The following is a 13,169-nucleotide window of genomic DNA, read 5'->3' as shown; positions in this document are numbered from 1 at the left end:
AAGTTTAGACATCATTTACAGAAATATGGATGACAATATGTTTGGGAGAAATAAATTATGCCATTTACTTGTAATTTCTTAATTTTGCAATTATTCTACAAATACTTGAAGCACCAGAAATGCAAGAAGTGAAAACTTAGCTTTCACTTGAGGTTTAAATTTTAATTGCTGAATCCAATCTTCAAACCAATAATTACTGGAAATAATAGCTACTGGAATGAGCATCAAAAGAAATAAGGGGATATTGAGAATAGCAAAGGCAGTTATAGGAAAGAGAAGGAGTGAAGATTGGAGAAAATAATTTCATATTATATAGTAAATAAATGGACAGAATTGTTAAAGAAGTTGTTAGAATAATCCAAGTCCTACCCAGAAGATGTTATGTGGCATATAGGTCTGTAACAAGAGAAAACAAGAGTTGGAATGCAAGGGTAACACTTGGTGAATTACATGAACAGGGCAATTTCACTTATGAACTTATAGTAGTTATCACATCATGTGACAGAACAAATTCTAATATGGAGAGAGGAAGTTATACATAAATCCCACCTTTATGTGAGGAGCTATTATCAATTGATAGAAACTGGGAGACAGAGAGAGAATTTTCTTTCAGAGTCTAGCCCTTGATAAATCAACCATTTTCCAGTAAAAGGCCACACAAACAAATGGGTAGCACAAATTGGACTAAATGGGTCATAAATAGAGAGAGAGATAGAGAGTGTGTGAGTGAGTGAGAGAGAGAGAAGAGGGAACAAGGTTAAGTGAGTATGGTATGGAGTAGATCTGAGAGGAGTTAGGAAAGAATACTAATTTGGTCAAAACATAGTATGAAATTCTCAATGAACTAATAAACACATTTTTAAAGTATCCAATAACTGGGGTAATCTCTCAGGAGTTGAGTTCACAAAGTACTTCCCTGATGGGAGACTGAGCCCCCAAGAAGGGCATTTTCTATATGGGTTCCACAATTGAAGGAGTTATCATATCCTCTGACTGAAATATACATTGGTATATAGAGAATAAGAAAAATATTCTAATATCTACTTCTCTTATCCTCAATGCCCTCTGAGGTACTCACTCTGCCAGACTAATGGAAACAGCCAATTTGAAAAAGAATGTGGAGTAAATGTCATCTTAGTGGCAAGAACAGGGAATGGTGGTGGGAGGAGGGAAGAGGGACAGACAAGTGATCTTAAGAGTATGATGGTTGAGGAGAGAATAGGGAATGGTGCATGGGGTAGGGGTGGGGTAGAGGGATAGACATGATCTCAAGAGTATGATGGTTGAGGAGAAGAGGGGTTTTATGAGAAGGCAAGAGAAGAAAATTTTTATATTTTATTTAGTACTTAATTAATAAGAATTATGTTTTTACTAGACAAAACCGTTTTGTATATTAGAGCCTCTCCATGATAGAATAATATGTGGTGCATCAACACAAATTGAATAGCACATCAAGTGAACAGGTAGTAATCAAGAGGCTTCCCTGTAGACAATTATGTGAACAGACTAAAAAGAGGTGAAAGAACGAATATCAAGCCATATATATTAACAGAAACCTTTGTTCCACAAGGAATATAATAAATGGAATAATCCTGAGAAATGGTTGTGTCTAGTAGAATAAGTAAATTTATGTTCCTTTATTAAAATTGTCAGAAGCAGATTCCTATCCAAACACCAATATAGTTTGTATACATTTACAAATATACAGAAATATGTATGCACAGACATATATAAATTCCAGCACATGAAAAAAGAAATGCACAAGCGTGTTTAGGCTGAATCATATAGAGATTGCATTAATGGTTCATTTCTACCTCATTCTAGAATATAATCAGAATAAAAAAAATGTAATAGGTAGAAACAAAGGAAGTGATACCAAATTAGATGAACATGTTCTGTATTTATGAGTCCATTTAAACAACACTGAGTATCAGATAATTCTTCTCAGTTGTTACTGAGATATACATTTTGTAATTGAGGTAAAAATAAACTATTATATAGAACTATTATACAAACTTTGGTAAAATATTTAGGGTATGTGTGCTTATTCGAACATAATTGATTCCCATAAGCTCATAGGTAGTGGCATTATTAGGAGGTATGACCTTGTTGGAGTAGTTATGGTCTTGTTGGAGGAAGTATGTCACTGTAAAGGCAGGTTTTGAGGTCTCATATATGTTCAAACCACACCCATTGTCTCAGTTCACTAACTCTCACCTTAAGGATCAATTCTTCTCTATTCTCAGCTCCTTCCCCAGCACCATGTCTGCCTTCATGCCACCATGTGCTGCCATGTCCCACCATGTAGAACACTGAGTTAAACCTCTGAAACTGTAAGCCACCTATTTGAATGTTTTCATTATAAGAGTTTCTGTGGTCATGGTGTCTCCTCATAGCCATCGATACCCTAAATAGAAAAGAAGTTGGTACCTGGGCCTGGGGTATTGTGATAGGCCTGATCATGCTTTTGTTTGAAGGAATATGGATCTTGGTACTGTGGGTTACAAAAGCAGTTGAACACTTCAAGTGCTGCCTAATGGGCCATCCTCCTAGGAACATGGAAATCAGTGGTGCTGAGTGATTTCAACTGTAGGTGCCTGGATCAAGAGTTTTCAGATGAAAAGAATGTTAGTATGTGACCTAGAACCTGGTGTGTGATATTTGGGTGAAGAATGTGACTGCTTTTTTGCTCTTGTCTGAAAAGTCTGCTGAGGCCAAAGTAAAGAGTTTTGGATTAATTCCAATGGCAGAGGAAGTCTCAAAACATCCTAATATAGACTCTGCCATGTGGTTATCAGTGGTAATACCAATAAAAATTTACAATGAAAAGGAACAAGTTGAGCAAAAAAAAAATACAAAATGTACAATATGAAGAGAAAAGGAACACCAGGAAGTAGAATAGAGCTAAGTCCTGTGCTCAAGAAGATAAACAGATTAAGAAATTGAAGAAATGGAGTTGTGATCTCAGAGCAAGATATCACCAAGTGAAGTTTCCAACTTATAAAAAGCAATTAAAGAACAGTTTAGAGCTGAATGTGGTGTTGTATGGCTTTAATCCAAGCACTCAGAAGGAAGAGACTGGTGCATCTTTGAGTTTGAGGGAAGCCTGGTTTATAGAGTAAGTTCCAGAATGGCAAAACTTAGGCAGTGAAGGAAACCATCAAAACCAGAAAGCTGGAGAAAATGTAATTGAACAAGGGGGACATGTTCCAGCAATAGCAAGCAGCAGAACTTGGCAGATTCACCCATGTGGTTCTGGATTTAGAGTCAAGGACAGAAGAAAGGCATTATGGAACCTTCCTCAGTATCTATGGAAGGCTGCTGGTGCTAGGCATGTATCAGGGGTAACCCTGAAAAGAAGCCTCGAGAGTTCATTGTGTGAGCTGTGAAATTGAACCCTGTATTGCCTTGGAGACCCCAAGATATTGGAGACACCAGAGCCATGGGATACCTGCTGAGGAGAGCTGCTACCAGGCAGTGGAACCAGCCTAAGAGAATGAAGTGTGTTTCAGACAACAAAGCTGAAAGGAGTTGGAGATCAGAAGAATGCTTTGACATCAGAAATGGAGATGCAGACTTTGGAGTTTGTCCAGCTGATTTTCGATATTGCTTTGCTCCAGTATTTCCTCACTATGCTCCGTTTCCTACATTTTGGTATGGTGCCATTATATGTTGGAAGTATGTGATCTGTTTTTTTAATTTTATAGGGTGTTACAGTCAAGAGATTGTATGGATCTCAGAAGAGGCTTGGAATTTTGGATTTTAAACATTGTTAAGACTGTAATAGACTGTGCGAACTTTTGAAGGCGGACTAAATGTATTTTGCATTATGATATGGCTACAAGTTTATGGGGGCAGTGAGTCGAATATGTTGGTTTGAAAGAAAATGGCTGCTATAAGCTCATAGGAGGTAGCACTATTAGGAGGTGTGGCTTTGTTGAAGTATGTAGGACCTTGTTGGAGGAAGTGCGTCACTGTGTGGAGAGGCTTTGAGGTCTTATATCTCCTCAAGCCAAACCCAGTGTTAAAGACCACTTCCTGTTGTCTGTGTGTCAAGATGTAGCACTCTCAACTCCTTCTCCCACACCATGTTTGCCTGCATGCCACCAGGTTGGAAATTCAAGCCACCCCAAATAATTGTTCTTCCTGTATATGAGTTGCTGTGGTCATAGTGTCTCTTCACAGCAACCGAAACCCTAACTAAGACAGCATGTTAAAGACAAACTTGACATTAGTTTCACTGTGTAGGAATATTAAATTATACCTATTTCTCACTCTCCAGGCTTGGTTCCAGTTTGATCATTGTATATCAAATATGTGTGCTGAATTATTAAATTCTCACAATGTACCACATAAATTTGTATATTTAAAATAAAATTAATATCAAATAAATTGATAATCAGAAAAAAAATATATGTTTTGCCAAAAAGGTGATAGATTTGTAAATTATACTGATCGAGTTAGATATTATATACAGGTTTGAAATATTAACCTGTACAGTATATATATATATTTATGATGGTTTTATAGAACCTTCTTATTTAGACAAAAAGGGGGAGATGTAATGGGTAGCCATTCCAGCTTTGGTCTGGAAGTTCCAACCCCCATTGAGGCTTCGGTAACTATCACGCCTACAAGGCAGGGCCAAGAGAGGGTCCTGAAGACCCAAGATCCCAATGCGCCGCTTTCTCTTGTTTCCTGGACCCTGGACGCTAGAGGTAGACTGAGGAGAGTTCTCCAGAGAACACTGCCGGACTGCACTTCATCTTTCCCAGAACCTGCAACCTACCTATCCCTTCATTTGTAAGTTATACCACTAAATAAATCTCCCTTTTAACTACGTGGAGTGGCCTTAATAATTTCACCAATAATACATTTAGAAGCAAAGAATTAGTGCATTTGATAAAGGAGAAGTACAAATTTTCACATTTGATATAATATGGAACAACTCAAAGCAATAAGTTAAAGTGAGAATGGCATATTGTAACTATTTAATTAAATTTTAACATGACATGCATTACCTAATGCTAAGTTAACATTTTAACATCTATATATTTATAGATCATAGTAGGTGGCTAGGTAAGTTGATTGGAAGAAAAGAAAGAACAAAAGGAAAAAGTCTTTTATCAAGATACATTAAAGTAAAATAATGAAACTTTTAGAAAGTAAATTAGATAAATCTTCTAATTTGGAGCTGGAAGAATTCACCATACTTCATTCTTATTTAGATTTCTAATTCAGTGTCATAATATGGAAATGTTAGGAACAAGCCAATAGCATTGAGTATATGGCCATAGAGAGAGTTTAGTAGCTATCATAAAAATTTATTCTGCTATCTCTGGAAAAGTGAATTGTCATTCCCTGTACTGTTAATGATCCTGTATCTCCAACATCACTTCTTCAAAGGCTCTATCTAATCTTCACTGTTATCCCTGTCATAAGCCTAGTCCAATGGGATCTCACTTGAAATGGCTAATATTTTGACCTTCCTTCCTCTTTCTCTGAACTCATATTCCATTTATTATTTTAAATATCAGCAGGAGTCTTATTTTTCAGAAATATTAATATGATTACTAAATTCACTTAATGGAAATTCTTTTAAACATTTCAACTACACTAAATATTTTACCATGTACTTATGATCATTGCAAATGCTATACTAATCTTGCCTTCACCATTTTGTGATATGCTAGATTCCAGTCCTGTTTGTTTCTTTTCTATCTCCTAGACAAGCCAAACCTCTTCTTAACCTTTGTGCAGATTTCCTAGATTCTGTTCTTCTTAAAACTCTGTCTCTAATTTAGTGCACAGAAGTCACTTGTTTATATCAAGGGTAAGGTTATGTCCAAAGGCATCTCTCAAATGCCATATTTCCTAACTCCTAGATTATTATAACCTTTGATAGTATTATTCAGATTTATTTTCAATGATCTAATTTTCAAAGTTTAACAAGGACATAAATACTGATCTTCATTGCTTATCTAGTACTTATGGCTGAACATTTCTGTGGCACACACCATGATTTTATATCTCTTTATTAGTAAACGAATCAATGGCCAATGATTCATTTGTGATTGTAGGTGATTATGTCATTGTAGGGGGAATTGTAAACACTTAAACACCAGAAATTAACAAAATTGTTTGCAATGTGATTTAATTTCATATGTTTTTCTATTACAGTATATTTCACATTTGATTCAGTCATTATATCCTGGCTCACATCTCTGGTGGAAGCCTTCTACCCCATCGGAAGCCAGGCCAGCTCCCTGAATGAGGTAAGCCACCATCACACAACCCAAGCCCTGCCTGCAGCCACCCAGCAGAACCCCAACTTCCCCTCTTCTTCTTGTCACCATATCCCAGCCCAACTTCACGCTGAAGACTGCTAACCCACCAGAGGCCAAGCCAACATCCTGAAACCCAGGTAAGACCACCCTTTCTCCCTGCCCATGCCTGCCCAACATAACCCCACCTGTCGCTTCTCTCCTTGTCACCTTACCCTTGATCATACCTCTGGAAGAAGCCTCCTACTTCACCAGCACCCTGAACTCTAAGTAAAATTGTCCCCCATCTCACCCACATTAGGCCAGCATAACTCCAACTGCCCTACCCTTTCTCATTACTATATTTGTGCCCACACCTCTGGAGAAAGCCTTCTCTCTCATAAGAGGACAGACCAGCATCTTGAAACCCAAAGACTAGGTCAGCTCCCTGAAAACCAGGGAGAAGCCTTTTATCCCAACAGAAGCCAGGCTAGTATCCTGAAACACAGAAGATCCCCAGCCAGATCACAGACAATACAGCCCCAAACTTGGGCAGCAACCCCCTCTGCTGGACCAGAGGCCAGCCAGGCCATCAGAAGTCCAGCACCCAGCTGGGGTAGAAATCCTCTTTTTAATCACAGGCTATGGCAGATAGAAGACCAGACAGGAAACAGAAACTAAGGAAGAAAACAAGCATCCAACAAAGACAAACCCAGAAATCAGTACAGAAACCTATAATCACTCCAAATCCAGACACCTAAACTTGAGCGTGAGAACAAAAACAACAATAGCCAGGGCACTATGTCAATAGAAGAGCCCAGCCACCCCCACTATAGCAAGCCCTGAATATTCCAACACAGCTGAAGCACAAGAAACCAACCTTAAAACCAACTTTATGAAGATGATAAAGTCCTTAAAGAGGAAATCAATAAATCCCTTAAAGAAATTGAGGAAAAAGCAATAAAAAATTGGAGGAAATCAACTAATCCCTTAAATAATGTCAACAAAGCCAAGAAATAACAAACAGTAGAAAGAAACAAATAAAACTGGTCAAGACCTAGAAAACGGAAATAGAAACAATAAAGAAAACACAAACTGAGTGGAATTGTGGGAATGGAAAATGTAGATAAGTGAACGGGAATTACAGACACAAGAATCAACAACAGAATACAAGAGATGGAAGACAGAATCTCAGGTGTTGAAGCCATGATAGAATAAATAGATATATTGGTCAAAGAAAATGTTAAATCTAAAAAAATTCCTGGCACAAAATATAAAGAAAATCTGGAACAATATGAAAAGATCAAACCTAATAATAATAGGAATAGAAGAAGGAGAAAAATCCCAGCTCAAAGGCCCAGAAAATATTTTTTAACAAAATCATAGGAAAAAAACATCCTAATCTAAAGAAGGGCATGTCTATAAGGTACAAGAAGGTTACAGAAGACCAAGTAGAGAGGAACAGAAAAGAAAGACTCCTTGCCACATAATAATCAAAACACTAAACACACAGAAGAAAGAAAAAATATTAAAAGTGGCAAGAGAAAACGGCCAAATAACATATAAAGGCAGACCTATTAAAATTACAAGCAACTTCTCATTGTAGACTGTAAAAGCCTGAAGGGCCTGGATAGATGTGCTGAAGACTATATGTGACCACAGATGCCAGACCAGACTACTATACCCAGAAAAATTTTAATCACAAAAGATGGAGATAATAAGATATTCTATAATACAGTCAAATTTAAATAATTATCCACCAATCCAGCCCTACAGAAGATACTAGAAGGAAAAATCTAACCATATTCATGAAAACACAGGAAATGAAAAATCTCATACCAGCAAAACTTAACAAAGGGAACATAAACAACACACACACACACACACACACACACACACACACACACAAACACACACACACACACACACACAAACACATAAAGCACACTACCGTCACTAACAATGACAAGGAAATAACATGAATGAACAATCATGGGTCATTGGTGTATCTCAATATCAATGAACTCAATTAACCAATAAAAAGACACAGACAAACAGAATGGACATGAAAGCAGCATCCATCCTTCTGCTGCAAATAAGAAACATACCTCCATACCAAAGATAGATATTATCTCAGAGTAAAAGGATGGAAAAAGAATTTTCAAGCAAATGGCCAGGAGAAGCAAGCCGGTTTAGCTATTCTAATATGTAACAAAATAAACGTCAAACAAAAATTAATCAAAAGAAATGGGGAAGGACACTTCATACTCACCAAAGGAAAAATCCACCAAGAGTATGTCTCAGTTCTCAACATCTATGCCCCCCAAAAAAGGGCATTCATGTTTGTAAAGGAAACACGATAACAGCTTAAATCACAAATTGACCATCACAAATTGATATTGAGAGACTACAATACCTTGCTCTCACCAATGGACAAATCATTGAGACAAAAACTAAACAGAAATACTGGAGCACACAAACATTATGACCCAAATGGACCTAACAGATATCTATAGAACATTCCACTCAAACATAAGAGAATAAACTTTCTTCTCAGCACCTCATTGAACATTCTCCAATATTGACCACATACTTGGTCACTAAGTAAGTCTCTACAGATAAAAGAAAATTGAAATAACCCCCTGCATCCTATTAGAGCACCATAGATCCAAGCTAGATTTCAACAAGAGAAACAACAAAAAGCTTAAAAACTCAAGGGAACTGAACAACTCTCTATTGATTGACTATTGTATCAAGGCAGAAATAAGGAGATTAAAGACTTCCAAGAGTTCAATAAAAATAAGTGTACACCATACTCAATTTGTGGGATACAATGAAAGCAGTGCTAAGAGGAAATTTTATAGCATTTTTTCTTCATAAAATATTTGGAGAAATCTCACACTGGCGGCTTAATAGCACACTTGAAAGTTCTAGAATTCTCTGCTCCTCCCTGTTCCAGAGACAGCTGCATCTTTTCATGCAGTGCCAGTCTCGTTCCTGAGACAGGATGGTCGGAGTGACGGATTTGGCCGAATTGGACACCTGGTTATCAGGGCTGGCTTCCAGTCTGGCAAAGTTAAAATTGTTGTCATCAACGATCCCTTCGTTGACCTCAACTACATGGTCTACACGTTCCAGTATGACTCTACCCATGGCAAGTTCAATGGAACAGTCAAGGCTGAGAATGGAAAGTTTGTCATCAAGGGGAAGACCATCACCATCTTCAGGATAGAGATCTCGCCAACATCAAGAGGGGTGAGGCTGGTGCTGAGTATATTGTGGAGTCTACTGGTGTCTCCACCACCATGGAGAAAGTTGGTGCCCAGTTGAAGGGTGAGGCCAAAAGGGTCATCATCTCTGCCCCTTCTGCTGATGCCCCAAGTTTGTGATGGGTGTGAACCATGAGAAGTACGAAATTCACTCAAGATTGTCAGCAATGCTTCCTGTACCACCAACTGCTTAGCCCCCTTGGCCAAGGTCATCCATGACAACTTTGGCGTTGTGGAAGGACTCATGAGCACAATCCACGCCATCACTGCCACCCAGAAGACTGTGAAAAGCCGCTCTGGGAAGCTGTGGCGTGATGGCCGTGGGGCTGCCCAGAACATCATCCCTGCATCCATCAGTGCTGCCAAGGCTGTGGGCAAGGTCATCCCAGAGCTGAACGGAAAGCTCATGGGCATGGCCTTCCGTGTTCCTACCCCCAGTGTGTCTGTTGTGGATCTGACATGCCATCTGCAGAAACCTGCCAAGTGTGATGACATCAAGAAGGTGGTGAAGCAGGCGTTGGAGGGCCTGCTACAGGGCATCCTGGACTACACTAAGGACCAGGGTGTCTCCTGCAACTTTAACAGTGACCCCCACTCTTTCACCTTCGATGCTGGGGCTGGCATTGCTCTCAATGACAACTCTGTGAAGCTCATTTCCTGGTACGACAATGAATCCTGCTACAGCAACAGGGTGGTGGACTTCATGGCCTACATGGCCTCCGAGGAGTAAGAAGCCCGCCCTGGAATACCCACCCCAGCAAAAACTGCAAGAAAGAGACCTTCGGCTGCTGAGCAGTTCTTGTCCCATCTCAGCCCCAGACACTGAGCATCTCCCTCATAGTTTCCATCCTAGATACCCAGAACAACAGGAGGGGCTTAGAGAACCCTACTCTCTTGAATACCATGAATAAAGTTCACTCAAACCACCCCCAAAAGAAAGCTCTAGAACAAAAAGAAGCAAATTCACCCAGGTGGAGCATACAGGAAGAAATAATCAAACTCAGGGCTGATATCAATAAAATAGAAAAAACGTGAACAATAAAAATATACAAATAATTAAGGAAACAAAGAGTTGGTTGTTTGAAAAAATCAACAAGATAGACAAATACACAAATTAACACATCAGAAACAGAAAGGGGGACATTACAACAGTCACTGAGAAATGATCCCGAGAATCACTGTCACAGTTTTAAAATCTGTACACCTCAAAATTGGAAAATCTAAAAGAAATGGACAAATTTCTTGATGGATACCACCTATAGAAGTTAAATCAGTATCTGATAAACAATTTAAATAGATGTATAACTCCCATTGAAATAGAAGCAGTCATTAAAAGTCTCCCAACCAAATAATAATAATAATAATAATAATAATAACAACAAGCCCAAGGCCAAACAGTTTCAGAGCAGAATTATACCAGACTTCCAAAGAAGAGCTAGCTAGTACCAATACTCTTCAAATTATTTCACAAAATAGAAAGAAACAAAAGAAATATTGCCAAATCCATTTTATGAGGCCACAGTCACCTTGATTCAATAGTTGTGAAGCAATGCAAGTTTTCCAAAACAGTAGGTAAAAATAGGAGAAATCCTGTTATAAAAATAGTAGGATGGAAAAAAATGCTCTCCCTCTGCCCCTTTTAGCCTTTCCTTCTAGCCCATCTCCATTCCTGTTGACACCTGTCCACCCACTCTTTACCACTGACCCCAAGTGGCCACACGAGATTGGGACCCAGGTATGGAAAGACAAGTTTGGGAAGTTTTATAAATAATGTTCATGTGCACACTGATGATTATATGGCTACATTGATAAGTATGTAAATAAAATGAATATTAAATATTTACATTAGAGTAACATAGGAAAAGCTCAGCTATCAAAATGTCAATTACAGATTCCTTTAAATTGAAGATTGAACCTAATAGGAATAGAAGAATTAAAATAACTTTCCAGTGAAGAAGTTCAGCTATAGAATATCCACTGAAATTATTTGATTTTAAATAAAGTTTTAAGTGTTTCATCACAAAAAAAAATGATGCTAAAATGAATGAGAAATTAGGGTATTAAAAATATCTTTTTCATTTGGGAGTTTGGAAGTTCAGCAGCAAGTATACTGCAATCCACTAGAGGGCGGTGATATCATTTTAAAGCTGTACTGACTGATTTCATAAAAGAAAAATAAATTCCTTAGCAAAAACTCTTTTAAAAAGTAGAAAAAAGGAAATACACATTGTAAACCTAATTTAATTTAATCAAAAGGCATCTAGTAAAGCTTTACTCATATCCTAATATTCTAGGAATATTTTAAATGATAATTTTTTAACATTTACAAAGGTATCAGTAAGAAAATGTTTCCAAATAATTAAAATTTCACTAAAAGTAAACAAATATCCTTAAATCCTAAGTATCCATTATAATGCTTTCTGTGTGCACAAGAACATATAAATGCATGTGTGTGATAGATCAAAAACTCATTTAATATTGTTTAAGACTAGTCATAAAGTTATCTTTCTAAGGAAATTTTGTCTTAAAATTAATGAACAGTCATTCAAGGAAATACTATATACTAACATTGTCCAGAAATAATTTATAAAGAGACATATTGAAAAATTGTTAGCCACGTGATACAAATTTGCATATTTCTTCTACATTTATCTTCTATTATATCAACAAAAAGAGGATTTATGTAATTACTGTGTTCCAAAAATAAAATGTGGCTCAAAGTATAATTTGTTCTATCTTGCAATTCAGTTACCAAAAGTATATAGTTCTCAGATGATCTGACAGAGCATCAGAAGACACCTGCACAAATATTTCCACCTATACAATAAGAATCTTGTGAAAGTCTACTGAACTGCTCCTTCGTTTTCAACAGCGTTCCAAACTCCTGATTCTAGAATTTATAACCCTCCATGGAGAAAGTAGAGCCATACAAAACATTTATTTGCTCTTAATCAAAGGCCTTGGAATATTACAGTAAGAAAAGACACATTTACTTGTCCAACATCAGTATTTTGTCATTTGTTAATGGAAAGAGAATTATTCCACTGATAGTGGTTATTCTTTTTTTTTTTTTAGTACTTAATATTTTACCCACAAATAAGCAATTTCAAAAATTTCAAGTTAGCTTTTAAAAGTATTATTACTTACTTGTCTGTAGCTCCTTCTCTCTGGCCTGCACACCAGCAAAGATGTAGTTAAAATGATTTGTAAAGGCCACGAAGTCTGCGTCCAGGAACATTGGCCCCTGTCCCTTTTCTTTCAGGGATATGCTCTGGATTTTTAACTGCTCAATTTGAGGCTGAAGAGCTGATAGCCTGTTGACTTCATCCTTAATCATAATTCAGAATATTACAAATACGTGAATTTGAATATACTATATTGTCACAAAGAAAGTTGTTTACAGCCTGTAATAAGAGATCAGGTTAATCCCCTTGTCAAATACTCTATTACAAGTAGTCAATTTGAGAATAGCACAGCTCTTGTTCATTTTGAGTCATCATGTATGATGTAACATAATTTCAGAATATGATTATTTAGAACATTAAAGCACACAAATGTGCATGTTTGCAATGGTTTAGAAATAAAAACAACTTAAAATTTCACTAAATTCAATCAAATAAAGATGTTTATTTTTAGT

At 37.2% G+C, this 13,169-nt stretch overlaps 1 protein-coding gene across 8 annotated transcripts in view; it reads right to left on the bottom strand.

The window, feature by feature from the left end:
* The window catches only part of Dmd (dystrophin), a 2,092,376-nt gene that overhangs the window by 1,335,229 nt on the left and 743,978 nt on the right, over window positions 1-13,169 (bottom strand). For all 8 annotated transcript variants that reach the window (XM_059250112.1, XM_059250109.1, XM_059250111.1 and 5 more), the window contains one exon: window positions 12,680-12,860. In XM_059250112.1, the coding sequence (XP_059106095.1) occupies window positions 12,680-12,860 (181 nt within the window). The remainder of the gene's footprint in view (window positions 1-12,679; window positions 12,861-13,169) is intronic.

This window comes from Peromyscus eremicus, chromosome X (assembly GCF_949786415.1).
Source record: "Peromyscus eremicus chromosome X, PerEre_H2_v1, whole genome shotgun sequence".
Lineage (NCBI taxonomy): Eukaryota > Metazoa > Chordata > Mammalia > Rodentia > Cricetidae > Peromyscus > Peromyscus eremicus.
Note: the sequence above shows the minus strand (reverse complement) of the source record. Positions and strands in the feature narration are given on the sequence as shown.